Source organism: Amblyraja radiata, chromosome 11 (assembly GCF_010909765.2).
Source record: "Amblyraja radiata isolate CabotCenter1 chromosome 11, sAmbRad1.1.pri, whole genome shotgun sequence".
In the NCBI taxonomy this organism is placed as follows: Eukaryota; Metazoa; Chordata; class Chondrichthyes; order Rajiformes; family Rajidae; genus Amblyraja; species Amblyraja radiata.
The window spans coordinates 7264436-7283487 of record NC_045966.1 but is presented as its reverse complement, the minus strand read 5'-3'; the positions used below and the strand labels follow the sequence as shown (position 1 = coordinate 7283487).

Here is a 19052-nt window from a genome sequence, read left to right as displayed (position 1 = left end):
CCCCAGAAGTTAGCAATTAGTAGTTTGTGGATAGGTAGAGACAAAGAGCCCATAAAGATGTAGAAAAAAAAGAGAAGACCAGAAAGGAAGAGCAAAAAAAAGAAATAGAAAAAAAAGGGGAAGGTAAAAAAACAGAACAGAAAAGAAAAAGAATATACCTACTTCATATCTTTCCACAGCCCTCACCCAGTTCTGAAACGGTTAATTTCCAGAGTTATGTTGCACCATATTATACTTGTAATAAATCGATGAAATTTCAAGGAGAATTCAATGCAACTCTATTTCAAGTTGAACTCATTGATATATAAATCCCTTTCACTCTTTTCACATTCATTCCGGGATTATGATTGTAGTGTCTTTTTGAATCAAGCTGCTTTGTGTCTTGGTCAAGATGACCAATCAAACATAATAATGATGATAAAGAGTTATTGACCTGAGAGATTGACTTTGTGTGGATGCTCTCTGACCTGTTGAGCTCTTCCTGCATTTCTTTCTACTTTTGTTTTTGATTATCAGCATCTGGAAATGTTTTAATGCTTCAGCCCACAATTATTTTGTATGAGACATATTTAATGCTATGGCCCATGGTGATAATTGTTATCTTCTGTAACCTGTTTGTCTCTGAAGATAATAAACATTTCCCGAGAGTGGGTGTATGTGTGTGTATGTGTGTGTGTGCATGCGTGAGTAGTTGTTAAGAAACACCTGATGGAATTTTACCCATCCCACAACACAAATTGCTTGACGATGAAAATTAATTTTTCATGCTGTGATGTTAACTTATGCCCCTGTGTCACTTAGGAAACCTGAACGGAAACCTCTGGAGGCTTTGCGCCCCACCCAAGGTTTCCGTGCGGTTCCAGGTGGTTGCAGGTGGTTGCCGGAGGTTGCAGGTAGTGGAAGCAGGTAGAGAGACTGACAAAAACCTCCGGGAACCTCCGGGAACCGCACTGAAACCTTGGGTGGGGCGCAAAGTCTCCAGAGGTTTCGTTCAGGTTTCCTAAGTGGAACAGGGGCATAAGGTTACAATTTTTAGGGTTGCAGTTGATGTCGCATGAAATATACACTCTGTTGGATGTGAATAACCTCACTAGGTTAAATACAGCGCGGAAACAGGCCCAACGTGTCGGCGGCGACCAGCGATCCCCGCACAACACAAGGTACAATTTACAATTACACCAAGCCAATTAACCTACAAACCTGTACGTCTTTGGAGGGTGGGAGGAAACCAGAGCACCCGGGCAAAACCCACGCAGGTCACAGGGTGAACGTACAAACTCCGTACAGACAGCACCCGTAGTCAGGATCGAACGTTTGTTCTCTGGCGCTGTGAGGCAGCAACTGTACTGTTGCACCACTGTGGTCCTTAATTTTTGGCCAGGAGGGGTTTGTTAGTTAGATTTAAGATGATTTTTTTTTCCACTCAGTGTTCAATGCTCAATCCCTGAGCATAATTTAAGACTGAGATAATAGATTGCCATTTGCTTAAGGAACCAAGGAAATACAGTGGCTTGCAAAAGTTTTCATACCCCTTGAACTTTTCCACATTTTGTCACGCTACAACCACAAACGTAAATGTATTTTATTGGGATTTTATGTGATAGACCAACACAAAGTGGTGCATAATTGTGAAGTGGAAGGAAAATGATACATGGTTTTCAAATTTTTTTACAAATAAAAAACTGAAAAGTGTGGTGTGCAAAAGTATTCAGGCCCCTTTACTCTGATACCCCTAAATAAAATCCAGTGCAACCAATTGCCTTCAGAAGTCACCTAATTAGTAAATAGAGTCCACTTGTGTGTAAACTGATCTCAGTATAAATACAGCTGTTCTGTGAAGGCTTCTGAGGTTTGTTAGAGAACATTAGTGATCAAACAGCATCATGAAGCCCAAGGAACACACCAGACAGGTCAGGGATAAAGTTGTAGAGACGTTTAAAGCAGGGTTAGGTTATAAAAAAATATCCCAAGCTTTGAACAATTATGCGCCACTTTGTGTTGGTCTATCACATAAAATCCCAATAAAATACATTTACGTTTGTGGTTGTAACGTGACAAAATGTGGAAAAGTTCAAGGGGTATGAATACTTTTGCAAGCCACTGTATATTCCCAGAAACTGGATGTCAGCTATTTTGCAGTATTGAATGGGTGCTTTGTTTTATACTCATTGAGTCATACTGCGTGAAAACAGGCCCTTCGGCCCAACACATCGATGCTGCCCAAGAAGTCCTCTGAGGTTTTTTGGCCTATTTGCCCCAGTTTCTTATTATCTTAATAAAAGACCAATGAGAGGTACCCCCAAGAAACATTCATTCTGGATTATCCCGGGCGTTTAAGAATTGGGTTTGGAAATATCTCCTTCCTGCCATTGACACACAAAAGTTTCTAAGTCCTTCCAGAGAGACCTGCTGGACAGTAGGCAATACAAGAACAGGTTGCTGCCTTGGTTACATTAGCTGATTTGCCAGAGATTTGGTAATGTTTCGAAGGCATTGAAATGCCCCAATTGCCACATCAAGACAATAAGCTGGGCTGAAGAAGAGTCTCGACCCGAAATGTCACCCATTCCTTCTCTCCAGAGATGCTGCCTGTCCCGCTGAGTTACTCCAGCATTTTGTGTCTATCTTCGGTTTAAACCAACATTTGCAATTCCTTCCTACACATTAGATGCTGCAATCTTGATTGGAACTCAAAGTGCTGATGTAACTCAACGGGTGAGGCAGCATCTCTGGAGGTTAGTAAGTCAGCGGGCCTGGCAACATCTCTGGAGGATATGAACAGGTGACATTTTGGGTCAGGACACTTCTTAGACTAGCTGACTGACAGCTCCTCTGATTGCTTTCAGAGTGAATAGTAAATCACCTTAACCCCTTCCACACCGCCATTTTGTTGGTAGAATTATTAAGAACAAAAAATTCCATCGTGAATCGATTTCTAACTTTCCTATTAGTGTGCAAAAACGTGCAACAAAACTAATCCATTGGACACGTGAAGCTGGTGGAAAATTCATTGGTAACATGGATGGATTTAAGAGAGAGTTAGATAGAGCTCTAGGGGCTAGTGGAGTCAAGGGATATGGGGAGAAGGCAGGCACGGGTTATTGATAGGGGACGATCAGCCATGATCACAATAAATGGCGGTGCTGGCTCGAAGGGCCGAATGGCCTCCTCCTGCACCTATTTTCCATGTTTCTCCCACACTCCAAAAACATATGAGTTTGTAGGTTAATTAGATTTGGTAAAAATCGTAAACTTTCCCTAGTGTGCAGGATAGTGCTAGTGTACAGGGTGATCGCTAGTCGGCATGGACCGAAGGGCCTGTTTCCGTGCTGCCTCTCTGCGATCTAAAGTCTAAAGTGGTCCTGCAATCATTCATTACAGTCGCTCCACTATTTTAAACCTCTACGCCAACAGCAGCATTTCATACTCTAAACTGTGCTCGTCTCAATCTATCTTTAATTGGACTTTACTGGACTTTATCTGGCATTAAACATTATACCGTTTATCCTGTATCTGTACACCTTGGACGGCTTGATTGTAATCATAGTCTTTCCGCTGACTGGATAGCAAGCTTTTCACTGTACCTTGTTACACGTGAATATAAATCAAACTATCGAGGGAGCGGCCCTCTTGCCCGAGTTAACGTTTCGGGGCCAGAATACATGAAAATGCAGCTGTTTAACATAAAATGTGTAAATTGACATCTGGTAACAACATTTTGACACCGCTCTGAGAGGTGGAACTCTGTATGGGGAACCTACTCTAATTGAAGGAGACAAAGGTCGCCACGAGGCCAGACAGGAAAAGGACGGCAGATTTCCTTTCCTGAAGGAATTAGTGAAGTCGCTGGGGTTTTTTTCTGAGGTAATCCAATAATTGCAAGGCTACTTTTTACTGATTCCAGACTCATAAACGAGAAGCAAAATTGAACTATTCACTAAATAATTTGAAGTTTCATTTTCTATAATATTTGTTGAGCAAAATAACCACTGGAATTTAATAGTTCAAGATGTTTCAAATTTGATGTTTTTCATTGAAGGCTCAGCTATGATTTTTCTAAGAACCTCCCCGTGCTGCATTCATTTTCTGTAATTGCTTCTAAATATTTGTCGTCATTTATCTTTTATTAACCAGGTGAATGAGGACATTAAGTCATCTCATAGAAAGATGTTTTCTGTTGGGATGTAATGTTGGGATGTAATGTTAAAATTGTACAAGGCATTGGTGAGGCCAATTCTGGAGTATGATGTACAATTTTGGTCGCCTAGTTATAGGAAGGATGTCAACAAAATAGAGAGAGTACAGAGGAGATTTACTAGAATGTTGCCTGGGTTTCAGCAACTAAGTTACAGAGAAAGGTTGAACAAGTTAGGTCTTTATTCTTTGGAGCGCAGAAGTTTAAGGGGGGACTTGATAGAGGTCTTTAAAATGATGAGAGGGATAGACAGAGTTGACGTGGATAAACTTTTCCCACTGAGAGTAGGGAAGATTCAAACAAGGGGACATGACTTGAGAATTAAGGGACAGATGTTTAGGGGTAACATGAGGGGGAACTTCTTTACTCAGAGAGTGGTGGCTGTGTGGAATGAGCTTCCAGTGAAGGTGGTGGAGGCAAGTTCGATTTTATCATTTAAAAATAAATTGGACAGTTATATGGATGGGAAAGGAATGGAGGGTTATGGTCTGAGCGCAGGTAGATGGGACTAGGGGAGAATACGTGTTCGGCACGGACTAGAAGGGCCGAGATGGCCTGTTTCCGTGCTGTAATTGTTATATGGTTATATGGTTCCATTAGATTTGACCAAAGAACATGGAAAGTAAAGTTCAGGGACACAAGAAACTGCAGATGCTGGAATATTGAGGGAAAAAAAATCAAAGTGCTAGAGTAACTCAGCGGGTCAGGCAGTATGTGTGGAGAGAGTGAAGAAGGGTCCCGACCCAAAACATTGTTTGTCTATTTCCTCCACAGACGCCGCCTGGCCTGCTCAGTTTAATTTAGTTTCGCTTATTATTGTCACGTGCACTGAGGTACAGTGAAAAGATTTGCGTGCTATCCAGTCAGAGAAAAGACTACACGTGAATACAATCACGTCGACCACAGTGCTGAGATAAGGGATAAAGGGTACCACAGTCACAGAGTCACAGTGTCATACAGCATGGAAACAGGCCCTTCGGCCCAACTTGCCCACACCGACCAACATGTCCCAGCTACACGAGTCCAGCCTGCATGCATTTGGCCCATATCCCTCTAAACCTGTCCTATCCATGTACCTGTCTAATTATTTCTAAAACGTTGGGATAGATCCTGCCTAAACTGCCTCATCTGACAGCTCAATCCATACACCCACCGGCCTTTGTGTGGAAAAGTTACCCCTCAGATTCCTTTTGAATATTTTCCCCTTTCACCTTAAACCTATGGACCTCAGGTCCTCAATTCACCTACTCTGGGCAAGAGACTCTGTGCGTCTACCCGATCTATTCCTCTCATGGTTTTATCCACCTCTATAAGATCACCCGTCATCCTGCTGCGCTCCAAGGAATAGAATCCCGGCCTGCTCACCCTCTCCCTGTGGCTCACACCCTCGACTCGGCCATAGGTTGTAGGTTTGCGGTTCTCGTCCTTGCTCAATAAGAGTCTCTAAATCTTGCTTGCTAACGAGAGAACAGCAAGAGAGCGCTTCACCTTTTCAAGCGGCAACTCTATGTTCGTCAAAGCCGCGAATCTGAATTTGGCAACTGCAACTTCATCGATAGTATTTCCGTGCGGTTGAAACTCAGAAGGGGACTATCAAAAAGAAGAAAGTTGAAGTCAGGAATCAAGTTTGTACTTAAACTTTAGGTTCAGAGTGGAATGAAATCAATGAAGCAGTCTCCAACCTCCACATAGCAAACTGGGAGCAAGCCTCTGTTTCCTTTGCATTCGGCCACAAACCAGTTGTTATCTCTCTGTCTGTGGATAAAGACCGAGTCTCCCTTTTTGACAGCCAGTTCCCTGTAGAGATATTATTAAGTTTCATTCGATCTTGCTAGTGAACCTTGAACATTATAATGTTACCACATCAAAAGAAACCGTGGCTGGTCGATGGTCTTTCAGATCTGCTTGCCAGTAATTACAGTCTCAGCCCACTTTAATGCATCTCCTGTGATGTGAGAAGCTGCCGTGCTTTTTTGGAATGTTTACCAGCATTACATCCAAATTAAAAACAACTTGAATGCTCTTATTTCTCAGGAACGCCGGGGGTTGAAGGGAGACCTGATATAAGTATATGAAATCATCAGAGGCAGAGGCAGGGTAGACATTAAAAACCTTTTCCCCAGGATGGAAATGTCAAATATTACAGGGCATAGCTTTAAGGTGAGAGGAGTCAAGTTTAAAGGATACACGGCTGTCAGGGGTTACGGGGAGAAGGCAGGAGAATGGGGATAGGAGGGAGAAATAGATCAGCCGTGATTGAATGGCGCAGTAGACTTGATGGGCTGAATGGCCACTTGTGCTCCTATCACTCATGAAACTTATGAAACTTGTGGCCAGTAATATTTGAGCCTGGATTGCAGATGGTGGTTTACAAAGAAAAAGACAAATGCTGGAGTAACTCAATGGGTCAAGCAGCATCTGTGGAGGTTGGTGAATAGATGATATTTCGGGTCCGAACCCTTGTTCTGACTGATTGAAGTTGGGGGGAGAGACTTCAATCAGTGGTGGGGTATGGGACAAGGCAGGCGAGTGATAGGTGGATACAGGTGAGGAGGATGTGAATGGGAAATGGTTGGACAAAGGCCAGGGATGAAAAGGCTGTGAGACAAGGGGACAAGGAGAGGAGGCGTGAAATGTGATTCCAATCCAATCCAACTTTATTTGTTAAGCACTTTAAAACAACCAATGTTGACCAAAGTGCTGTACAGAAGAATAAACAAGACATCATAAACAGACAACATAACAGCTCAGGTACACAAAATTGCTGGGGGAACTCAGCGGGTGCAGCAGCATCTATGGAGCGAAGGAAATAGGCGACGTTTCGGGCCGAAACCCTTCTTCAGACCTTCCTTTGCTCCATAGATGCTGCTGCACCCGCTGAGTTCCCCCAGCAATTTTGTGTACCTTCGATATTCCAGCATCTGCAGTTCCCTTTTGGACAACATAACAGCTCACATGAGGTGCAAAAATTACATATGAAATACAACAATAAATTAAAAGACATAAAACATGAGTAAAAATAATAGCCACGCTATAAAGCAATCAAAATAAGAAATTAAATCAAGTAAATAAAGTCGACATCTTACTGGGTATCAAAGGCCACGGAGAAGAGATGGGTTTTAAGAAGTGATTTAAAAACAGACAGAGAAGAGGCCTGTTTAATGTGGAGAGGCAGATCGTTCCATAATTTGGGTGCTGACACAGCAAAGGCACGGTCCCCTCTGAGCTTCCGCTTAGTTTTAGGCCCACTCAGGAGCAGCTGATTATCTGACCTGAGAGAGCGGGCGGGTGTATAAGGGTGTAGAAGCTCAGATAGGTAGGGCGGGGCAAGACCATTCAGGGATTTAAAAGCAAATAAAATAATTTTAAAATGGATCCTAAACTGAATAGGCAACCAGTGGAGTGAGGCTAAAATGTGCGAAATGTGCTCATGTTTACGTGTGCCAGTTAAAAGACGTACAGCTGCATTCTGTACCATCTGGAGACGGGCGATGGAGGACCCACTAATCCCCACATACAATGCATTGCAGTAATCCAGCCGAGTGGTAACAAAGGCCTGGATTACCGTCTCAAAGTGCTGCCTTGACAGAATTGGCTTTATTTTGGCCAGGTGCCTCAAATGGAAAAAGCTTGATTTAACAACAGCCTTGATCTGACTCAAATTTAAGCTCAGGATCCACTTTAAACACTAAAGGGTTGGACAGGCTAGATGCAGGAAGATTGTTCCCGATCTTGGGGAAGTCCAGGACAAGGGGTCACACTTTAAGGATAAAGGGGAAATCCTTTAGGACCGAGATGAGAAAATTTTTTTCACACAGAGAGTGGTGAATCTCTGGAATTCTCTGCCACAGAAGGTAGTTGAGGCCAGTTCATTGGCTATATTTAAGAGGGAGTTAGATGTGGCCCTTGTGGCTAAAGGGATCAGGTGGTATGGAGAGAAGGCAGGTACAGGATACTGAGTTGGATAATCAGCCATGATCATATTGAATGGCGGTGCAGGCTCGAAGGGCCGAATGGCCTACTCCTGCACCTATTTTCTATGTTTCTATGTTTCTATGTTTGTTGGTTGGTGACCTAAAATTCAATGTCCATACTATTGGGTTGTAAGCTACCCAAGCAAACTGCCTGAAGCTATTTCAGATAGGAACATTTTAAGTCGCCTCATAGAAAGATGTTTTCTTTCCATTAGATTTGACCAAAGAACAGGGAAAGTAAAGTTAAAGGGCAATTTATGTTTGAAACAAAATGGCGGTCTTTTTATATTATATTCAATCTGGGGCAGCACAGTGGTACAGCAGTGGAGTTGCTGCCTCACAACGCCAGGGACCCGGCTTCGATCCTGTCCTCTGTTCCTGTACGGAATTCGTACGTTCTTCCTGTGACATAGAAACATAGAAAATAGGTGCAGGAGTAGGCCAATCGGCCCTTCGAGCCTGCACCGCCATTCAATATGATCATGGCTGATCTTCCAACTCAGTATCCTGTACCTGCCTTCTCTCCATACCCCCTGATCCCTTTAGCCACAAGAGCCACATCTAACTCCGTCTTAAATATAGCCAATGAACTGGCCTCAACTACCTTCTGTGGCAGTGAATTCCAGAGATTCACCACTCTCTGTGTAAAAAATGTTTTTCTCATCTCGGTCCTAAAAGACTTCCCCCTTATCCTTAAACTGTGACCCCTTGTTCTTCATATATGTGTATAATACAATTATGTACATGATGATAACATACAGTGGAAAAACACCAAGTCATCATTTAATATTCTAACTGCAGTAACCCGTGCTCTGGTAATTCCTGTTTACAGCTTGCTTCTGTTTACACACTCAAAACTAAGGAATGCCTTGCATCACTCCCTGTAGATTGCAAGTTGCTTTCTTTCCCGATGAGATTGCTGACAGATTATAGGGTGGTTCCTCTGACTGGGTAGATCTGTGAGGATAGCACTTGTGTCAGCAATTGCAAATGTTTGGGACTAGAGTCCTCTCCAATTTATGTCATTGCTTTTCACTTTCTACAGGAGATTAAATCCTTTAAGTAACAGCCAGAATTAGTGCCTGAAGGTACACACTGCCACAGACGGCTGTGGAGGCCAAGTCAGTGGATATTTTTAAAGTGGAGATTGACAGATTCTTGCTTAGTAAGTGTCAGAGGTTATGGGAGAAGGCAGGAGAATGGGGTTGAGAGGGAAAGAGATAATGGTAGAATAGACTCGATGGGCCGAATGGCCTAATTTTGCTCCGAGAATTTATGAACCTTCCTGAACTGTCTACACCTTATCAACAATTCTTACTTTATTTAGACTGTAGACTTTAGAGGTATAGCACGAAAGCAGGCCTTTTGGCCCACCGAGTCCACGCCGACCAGCGATCGGCCCATATACCAACACTACCCTACACACTAGGGCCAATTTACAATTTACAGAAGCCAGTTCACTTACAAACCTGTACATCTTTGGAGTGTGGGAGGAAACCGGTGCATCCGGAGAAAACCCACGCAGGTCACGGGGAGAACATACAAACTCCGTAAAGACAGCACCCATAGTCAGGATTGAGCCTGGGTCTCTGGCGCTGTGAGGCAGCAACTCTACCAAATGACCTCTTTCCATGCCATATCTCTAATCTACATAGAAATATAGAAAATAGGTGCAGGAGGAGGCCATTCGGCCCTTCGAGCCAGCACCGCCATTCATTGCGATCATGGCTGATCGTCCCCTATCAAGAACCCGTGCCTGCCTTCTCCCCATATCCCTTGACTCCTAGAGCTCTATCTAACTCTAGTTCAATCTAATCTGAAACCTGAGCAGCATATTTTCATGGAGCAACTGTTAGAAAGACTATTGATGAGAAATTGCACATTCAAACCCCAAGAACAAAATAATGAGCCATTTATATTTTAGCTAAAGCCAAATATATCTACAACCTTACATTAAACAACCATTATATTAGAACTGTAAGTTACTTTTTGGATAAAATATATTTTACGGATAACAAATGTTGGCAGTTAATATATTAATACCATAAAAGTGAATGATTTTGCACAAAATATTTATATTTTTAAGATCATAACTTCAATGGATTTTAGTTTGATCCTAGCCCAAATAACATTATAATATTGATTGAAATCTTGTTAATAAAGTTTTGTCACAGCTAAGAGTGGAGATTTAAAGTTTACCGTTTGATTTTGATAGATCGTTAATAGTTAATGTCAGAAACACCTATTTCTATAATCTTTAAACAATCACATGCAAGTAGTAACATTGACTTATGGAAACTCACTTTGACGTTTGACCATGGAAGTCATATTTTGCTCGTGTAATCCATTCCTGAAATAATAAAATTACAAGCTTTTAAAACACATTGCGTGATCAACGGGCAGAAATCAATCTGGCCCAATCTAGTTCTTGACTTTTCATAGGTGCAGCAACACTGTATCGGTGTGTACTGTCAGGGGTTATGGGGAGAAGGCAGGAGATTGGGGTTGAGAGGGAGAAATAGATCAGCCTTGATTGAATGGCGGAGTAGACCTGATGGGCCGAATGGCTTAAATCTGCTCCTATCCCTTATGAACTTCTGACCGTATGAACAAAACCACTGGTGATACTTGACAAATGGAATATAAGGTGGTAAAATGTGAAACTGTATAACAGAAAAGCAGCATGTGATGAGAGGTCTAGTAGATCGACACAAAATGCTGGAGTAACTCAGCGGGTTGGGCAGCATCTCTGGTGTAAAGAAATGGGTGATGTTTCGAGTGGAAACTCTTCTTCAGATTAAGCGTCGGGGGAAAGGGAAATGAGAGTTAAAGATGGTACAATAAAAATATCTTTCATTCATTTGTCCCAGGTAATGTCTTTTTTTTTTTTTTTTTAATTTCTTTTTTTTAAATATGGAACGCTTCACGAATTTGCGTGTCATCCTTGCGCAGGGGCCATGCTAATCTTCTCTGTATCGTTCCAATTTTAGTATATGTGCTGCCGAAGCGAGCACTGTCCCAGGTAATGTCTATGTCTCTCTTTCCCTCTCCCCTGACTCTCAGTCTGAAGATGGATCTCAACCTGAAATGTCACCTATTCCTTTTCTCCAGAGATGCTGCCTGACCCGTTGAGTTACTCCAACATTTTGTGTCCATCTTCAGTTTAAACCAGCATCTGCAGTTGCTTCCTACACTTAGAGATCTGGTAGTGTTGGTGTTGAAGGGAAGCTGTATAAACCTGCTCACAGTATACTGAAGACCAACCTGTAGCTGTAGCAAGCAATTAAGAAAGCAAAATGTACCATAGCCTTTTTTAAGAAAGGATTTGAATTTAGGAGAGAAATCCTGGATGCCCTTCTGACTCGCTCCTGCTTCTTATGTTGTCTTTACAGTTTTGGAGATACGGCATTGAAATAGGCCGTTCGGCCCACCGAAGCCATGCTGACCATCAGGGGTTACCACCCCTTCACACCAGTTCTATGTTATCCCACTTTCGCATCCACTCCCTGCACACTAGGGGCAATTTACCGAGGCCGATTAACCGACAAACCCGTACTTCTTTGGGATGTGGGAGGAAACCGGAGCACCCGGAGGAAGGCAACGCAGTCACAAGGAGAATGTGCGAGCTCCGCACAGGCAGCACCCATGGTCAGGGTCGAACCCGGGTCTCTGGCGCTGTAAGGCAGCAACTCAACCAGCCGCTCCACGGTGCTGCCCACAAAGCTGATGCGTGTGATTCTCTGGGTAGAACGATACAGCTATACATGGAGCATGATGATTAGGATCTCGGCTAGATAGATATCAGAGTCTTTGGAGGAAGAGGATGTGATCGGCCACCTCAAAAGATAAAGAGCAATTAAGAAGAACAAGGAATGACAGCTCACAATCAATGGGGAGCTGTTTGTGGCTTTGTCAAGGGTTGGCTCTGTACCAAATCAAGAATAGAAATGTGAATGTTGGATATAAACATGCAGCTCTGGGAAAGACAGGCCTAGTTTAGTTTTGTTTAGTTTGGAGATACAGCGTGGTAACTGGCCCTTCGGCCCACCATCCCCACCGACCAACTATCATTCACCCCATATACTAGCTCTATCCTATACAAACTAGGAACAATTTACAATTTACAAGAGCCATTTAACCTACAAACCTGTTTGAAGGAACTGCAGATTCTAGTTTAAACCGTAGACACAAAATGCTGGAGTAACTCAGCGGAACAGGCAGTATCTCTGGAGAGAAGGAATGGGTGACATTTCGGGTCGAGACCCTTCTTCAGTCCCTCCAGAGATGCTGCCTGTCCTGCTGAGTTATGCCCCTGTCCCACTTAGGAAACCTGAACGGAAACCTCTGGAGACTTTGCGCCCCACCCAAGGTTACCGTGCGGTTCCTGGAGGTTGCAGGTGGTTGCCGGAGGTTGCAGGTAGTGGAAGCAGGTAGGGAGACTGACAAAAACCTCCGGGAACCTCCATCTTTGGAGTGTGGGAGGAAAGCGGAGCATCCGGAGAAAACCCAAGCAGATCACGGGCAGAACATACAAACTATGTACAGACTGCACCCGTAATCAGGATTGAACCCAGGTCTCTGGTGCTGTGAGGCAGTAATTCTACTGTTGTGCCACCTTCAAAGTACAATCTAAAAGAGTACAGATCCTCACCGTACACTAGGTTTCTGAAATAAAAAACTACAAACTATTCACCTTGTTTCCTCTGTTCTGATTCTTGCTTGGGAATACCATGATTGGAGGAAAGCTGGGAACATTTGTTCATTCTTTGAAATCTAACCAGTTTATTTTACAGTTTTGTTTACTGTCACGTGTACCGAGGTACAGTGAAAAGCTTTTGTTGCGTGCTATCCAGTCAGCAGAAAGACAATACATGATTACAATCGAGCCGTTTACAGTGTATACACACATGATAAGGGAATAATGCTTCGTGCGAGGTAAAGCCAGCAAAGTCCGATCAAGGATAGTCCGAGGGTCTCCAATGAGGTAGATAGTAGTTCAGCACTGATCCCCGGTTAAACTATTTACACACAATGTCATTTGCAAAACCAATAACAAATAGGATTAGGGTGAAACTGTAAAAATAGCCAGCGATGGTCACAATATAAAAAGTCATGCAAAGCATTTTGTTACCATATTCCGTTGATGTTCTGGATCAGATATCTCCTCTTGTCGTTTTTGCTTTTGGTTCTCACGGTTCAGATTGGTATCTGGACAAAGCAAGAATTCCACAGCAATAATAAGAATTCAAACGTCGTTCAAGTGTCAAGAGAATCAAGAGAGTTTAATTGTCATTTGTACTGATAAAGAAACAAATGAAATTCTTACTTGCAGCAGCAGAATAAAAGGGATATAAGCACAATACTTACAGATAACATTATAAACAGATTCAATAAATTAAAAACGACGACATAAGCGCAAAAAGTTTCTGTAACCAAGGCAGTTCATGGGGTGGCGCAGTGGTAGAGTTGCTGCCTTATAGTGTCAGAGTCCCGGGTTCGATCCTGACCATGGGTGCTGTTTGTACCCTCTCCCTGTGACCGCGTGGGTTTTCTCCGGGTGCTCCCGTTTCCTCCCACATTCCAACAGCATACAGGCTTGGCTTCGGTAAAAATTGTAAATTGTCCCTAATGTGTAGGGACAAGTGCCAGTGTACGGGGTGATCGCGGGTCGGCGCAGACTCAGTGGGCTGAAGGGCATGCTTCCACGCTGTATTTCTAAAGTCTTAAGTAAAATAGATAGTGTCTGCGGTAACTGGCCCTAATGAGTTACTCCAGCTTTTTGTGTCTATCTTCGGTTTATACCAGTTCCTTCCTGCACATAAACACAGAAAATAGGTGCAGGAGGAGGCCATTCGGCCCTTCGAGCCAGCACCGCCATTCATTGCGATCATGGCTGATCGTCCCCAATCAATAACCCGTGCCTGCCTTCTCCCCATATCCCTTGATTCCACTGGCCCCTAGAGCTCTATCTAACTCTCTCTTAAATCCATCCAGTGACTTGGCCTCCACTGCCCTCTGTGGCAGGGAATTCCACAAATTCACAACTCTCTGGGTGAAAAAGTTTCTTCTCACGTCAGTCTTAAATGGCCTCCCCTTTATGCCAAGACTGTGGCCCCTGGTTCTGGACTCGCCCAACATAAGAGTATTAATATTGCCATTAGACCTTAGGCTTTGGAGATACATCACAGAAACAGCCTCTTCGGCCCACCGATTCCTCGCCGACCAGCGATCACACTAGCACTAGCCTGGCCCCATAGCAGAAGCGTCCATGTCACGGGGCTGGAAGCTGGACGGATCCCGAGCTAATTCTGCTACCACAGCCATCTATTGCAACAAGTGATGGCTCCCACTGATTGTCGCTAGAAGCTTGAGTCCTTTTCAGGACGGACGATGACAGTGATGTCAACACTTGAAACATGGAGGATGGACACGAAAGGAGAAGAAGCACTATCCTACAAACTAGGGACAATTTATAATTTTACCAAAGACAAATAACCTACAATCCTGTATGTCTTTGGAGTGTGGGAGGAGAAATCCCACAATGGTCACAGGGATAACGTCCAAACTCCATACAGACAGCAGCCATGGACAGGATCAAACCCGGGTCCCTGGTGCTGTGCGGCAGCAACTCTACCGCTGTGCCACTAGAATGAAAGGATTGGTGTAATTTTTGTTCCAGGTCCACTGATCCTGTTAACAATTGGAAGGCAATATAATGCTTCCTTGCTGCAGGTATTAGAGACATAGAAACATAGAACATTAGGTGCAGGATTAGGCCATTTGGCTCTTTGAGCCAGCACCGCCATTCAATATGATCATGGCTGATCATCCAAAATCAATACCCCGTTCCTGCTTTTTCCCCATATCCCTTGATTCCATTAGCCCTAAGAGCTAAGTCTTGGAAATATTCAGTGAATTGGTCTCCACTGCCTTCTGTGGCAGAGAATTCCACAGATTCACAACTCTCTGGATGAAAACGTTTTTCATTATTTCAGTCCTCAATCTTAGCTTCTTGACAGGTTTAGCTCTTCAATTTACTCCATTCCCCTAAGGCACCAATTTGCTAGCTCGGATTGTTTCTTCAGGTGCAAGGTATTCTTTGATGTTCAGGTGAGCCACCATCGTTAGTGCAAAGATCAGTGAGGGCTGATAACTAGTCATCACGCACACAATCACTTTGTCTTTTGCGCGATAATAAAAGATTCTATCACTGGCATTATTGGACGATAATCAGACGTAAGAGCACTAAATGTGTCTGGAGAAGGGTCTCCACCCGAATCGTCCCCCATTCCTTCCCTCCAGAGATGCTGCCTGTCTCACTGAGTTAAGCCCCTGTCCCACTTACATGTCCTTGGCACGCTAATTACGCGACCTTGCGTAATTACGTGATTTCATGCGTGCGCACAGCGTCTGGAGCGCGTGACGTCATTTGAAGATGGACACAAAATGCTGAGTAACCCTCGCGCCAGGGTCTTGGGCCTGCCCCACTTTGGCCGTCAGTTACTCGACAGGCCGTTGGCGCACGAAGATTTTGTTCGCTACAAAAATTTCGGAGCCCTGCGCGATGTCGCGCACAACTACATACCCCTCCGCGCTTCTCAGTGGGACTGGCCCCGCGCGGCCATACGATGCTCGTGCGCCTCAATTTATGTAATTTGCGTCCCAAGGACACGTAAGTGGGACAGGCCCTTTAATCCAGCATTTTGTGTCTTTCTTCAGTTTAAACCGGCATCTGCAGTTCCTTCCTACACATACTAACATCGTTTACCATCCTCACTAATTAAATGTCAATTGTAGCACTTCAGCTGCGAACTCGGTGAAGACTGTTGGGAGGGCAAAGATTAGTGAGGGCTATTCAAATAACCAGTAAATAAGGATGTGGATTGTGCTAATGTGGTGACAGGGAACCACAGACAAAGCCTCAAAGTAGAGACATGGAATGCAGCAGTGATGACACCCAAGTTTCCAGAACTTCATTGATGATGTTATAGCGTGCACCCATCGTTATAACAGAAAATTGGATCTCCTGTCAACTAAGTTAGACTTGTGGATAATCATTTTATTCTGTATTCAAGACCTAGTTTTACTGTTGAGCAGCAAGTGCTTACAATTCACTCTCTACTGTATCCTTGCTGATAATTTTTAATTTACCATTTTCGATGTCTACTGAATTGAGATTAGTTGAGTCACGCCTGATTTCCGAGCATGGGTCTGTATCTGTGCCTGGGCTTGTGTGTCGTACAGGATCTAGGATAGTCAGATGTCTGGTTGTTGCTTCTAATGCCGGGACTGATCTGTGGATGGGAAACAAAAGCAATTTAGCAACGGTTTAAAATGTTAAAATGAAGATAGTAGTTCAGTCTAATTTAGAGATACAGCGTGGAAACAGGCCCTTTGCCCAATCGAGTCCATGCCGACCATCGATCAGCTTTTTAGTTTAGTTTAGTTTAGTTTAGACATACGGCATGGTAACAGGCCCTTCGGCCCACCGATTCTGAACCGACCAGTGATCCCCGTACTCTGGCACTATCCTACACAAGGGCAATGTACAGAGGGCAATTAACCTACAAACCCGCACGTCTTTGGGATGTGGGAAGAAATGGAGCAGCTGGAGTAAACCCAAGCGGTCAGAGGGAGAACGTGCAAACTCCACACAGACAGCACCCCAGGTCAGGATCGAAATGTTGCAAATTATCGTTGGCTGTGAAACAATTAAAAATGAGGACAATTTTGCTATTCCACCAATATAACTCAAGTTGGTAACAATGCAGGTGTAATATATGGCAGATTAGCAAGCTGTTTGCTTCAGGAATAAACTTGTGTTTGTTAAATAAAGGCAAGAGGGTGACGTGAGCAAGATCTGGCTGGTTAATGTAACATATGTCCCTTCTTCTGACACCTAATTGATCTATTGCAATATAAATGGTGAAAGAATAAGATCAGAGCATTGGAATATGAGGTGCAGTTCCTCCAGTTTGCACGTGGCCTTACTCTAGCAATGGAGGAGGTCCAGGACAGAAAAATCCGTTTGGGAATGGGAAGGGGAGTTAAGATGGTTAACAACCATTATATCTGTCTCATAGATCTGTCTCACATTTTAACTTCTGTGTTTCCAGCATTTCATTGGACTCCACACAGGGACCTTGTCAGGGGCGCAGTGGTAGGGTTGCTGCCTTATGCCCCTGTCCCACTTAGGAAACCTGAACGGAAACCTCTGGAGACTTTGCGCCCCACCCAAGGTTTCCGTGTGGTTCCCGGAGGTTTTTGTCAGTCTCCCTACCTGCTTCCACTACCTGCAACCTCCGGCAACCACCTGCAACCTCCGGGAACCGCACGGAAACCTTGGGTGGGGCGCAAAGTCTCCAGTGGTTTCCGTTCAGGTTTCGTAAGTGGGACAGGGGCATAACAGCGCCAGAGACCCCGCTTCCATCTGACCACTGGTGCTGTATGAGTTTCTACGTTCCTCCCGTGACCACGTGGGTTTTCTCTGGGATCTCTGGTTTCCTTCCACATTCCAAACACGCAGGTTAATTTTCTCGGTAAAATTGTAAATTGTCCCGAGTGTGTGTAGGATAATGTTAATGTGCGGAGATCGCTGGTCGGTGTAGACTCGGTGGGACAAAGGGAATGTTTCCGCACCATATCTCTGAAGTAAAACAGTTTCACCGGTAACACCAGCCCAAGTCTTCCCCAGCTGAGATCCAGTTTGCTTTTAATCAGCCAGGTTTTGGGTATAAGCATCTGAATTTCAATTAAATTCTTCTCCCTTGGAACTTCTGAGCGTTCAGATCACTGGCAGGCTCTTCCCCGCTTCCCAATAATTGATGGGCCCCGCTTGGCCAAATTCAAAGCTTTAACTCGACAAGTGGCACAGTGGCACATCGGTAGAGTTGCTGCCTCACAGTGTCAGAGATCCGGGTTCGATCCTGACTACGGGTGCTGCCTGTACGGAGTTTGTACGTTGTCCACGTGACCTGAGTGGGTGTGCCCCGGGATCCCAGGTCTCCTCCCACACTCCAAAGCTTTGTAGGTTAATTGGCTTGGTATAATTGTAAATTGTCCCTAGTGTGTGTAGGATAGTGTTCGTGTGCAGGGATCGCTGATCGGCGCGGACTCGGTGGGCCGAAGGACCTGTTTCCGCGCTGTATCTCTAAACTAAACTAATTTTGGTTTAGTTTAGTTTATTTAATTGCACCTGTTCCAAGATACAGTGACAAGCTTTTTGCTGCGTGCTATCCAGTCAGCGGAAAGACTATACATTATTATTTGATTACAATCATGCCGTCCACAGTGTACAGATATGAGATAAAGGGAATAACTTTTAGATTGCAATCTAGGAATGAAATAAGGAACTGACTGAAGAGGAAGAAGCAATGAGTTCTAGAAGTTTGGTCAGTGGGCTGTACGTGAAATATCTGAGACTGGTACCTCAGGGCTCGATGACCTTGGCTTAGTAACATTACACTAATATAAACGGATAAGGATGAAGTGGAAAGAAACCTTTTGAGATCTCACTCTTTGGGATAAAATAACGGAACATCAATCAACAAAATGAATACGCTGTTGAATTTCTGAAGCTAAACAAGTGAACAGTGGTCCGAAGCAGTCCAGATCAATCTGCACACACTGCTCTTGTCTGATCATAGTTCACAAACTACACCCTTGGGAGAAACAAAGGAGACAGTCTTGCATGAAAGATAAGAACAGTGCAGGATTAAGGGGAAAGCAGGAAGGGCGTGTGAACCAGGTGAAACATTCCCAGCAAGCACAGCATTGGGAAGGTCAATTGCATCTTAATAAATCACCATAAACTCTCTGTCAGTAGATATCATGTATTATGAAGGGCAGATCAAGTCAAGTCAAGTCACTTTTATTTCTATAGC

General features: G+C 43.9%; 1 protein-coding gene and 1 non-coding gene across 3 annotated transcripts in view; both read right to left on the bottom strand.

Moving 5' to 3' along the window:
- LOC116978244 overlaps window positions 1-19052 on the bottom strand; it is an 88278-nt gene that overhangs the window by 19691 nt on the left and 49535 nt on the right. For both annotated transcript variants that reach the window (XM_033029243.1, XM_033029242.1), the window contains 5 exons: window positions 16321-16463; window positions 13301-13377; window positions 10473-10519; window positions 5878-5992; window positions 5684-5785 (listed from right to left, as the gene is read on the bottom strand). In XM_033029243.1, the coding sequence (XP_032885134.1) occupies window positions 5684-5785; window positions 5878-5992; window positions 10473-10519; window positions 13301-13377; window positions 16321-16463 (484 nt within the window). The remainder of the gene's footprint in view (window positions 1-5683; window positions 5786-5877; window positions 5993-10472; window positions 10520-13300; window positions 13378-16320; window positions 16464-19052) is intronic.
- On the bottom strand, window positions 11077-11183 carry LOC116978834. Its single transcript, XR_004413576.1, has one exon. It is a non-coding gene; the product is annotated as a U6 spliceosomal RNA (small nuclear RNA).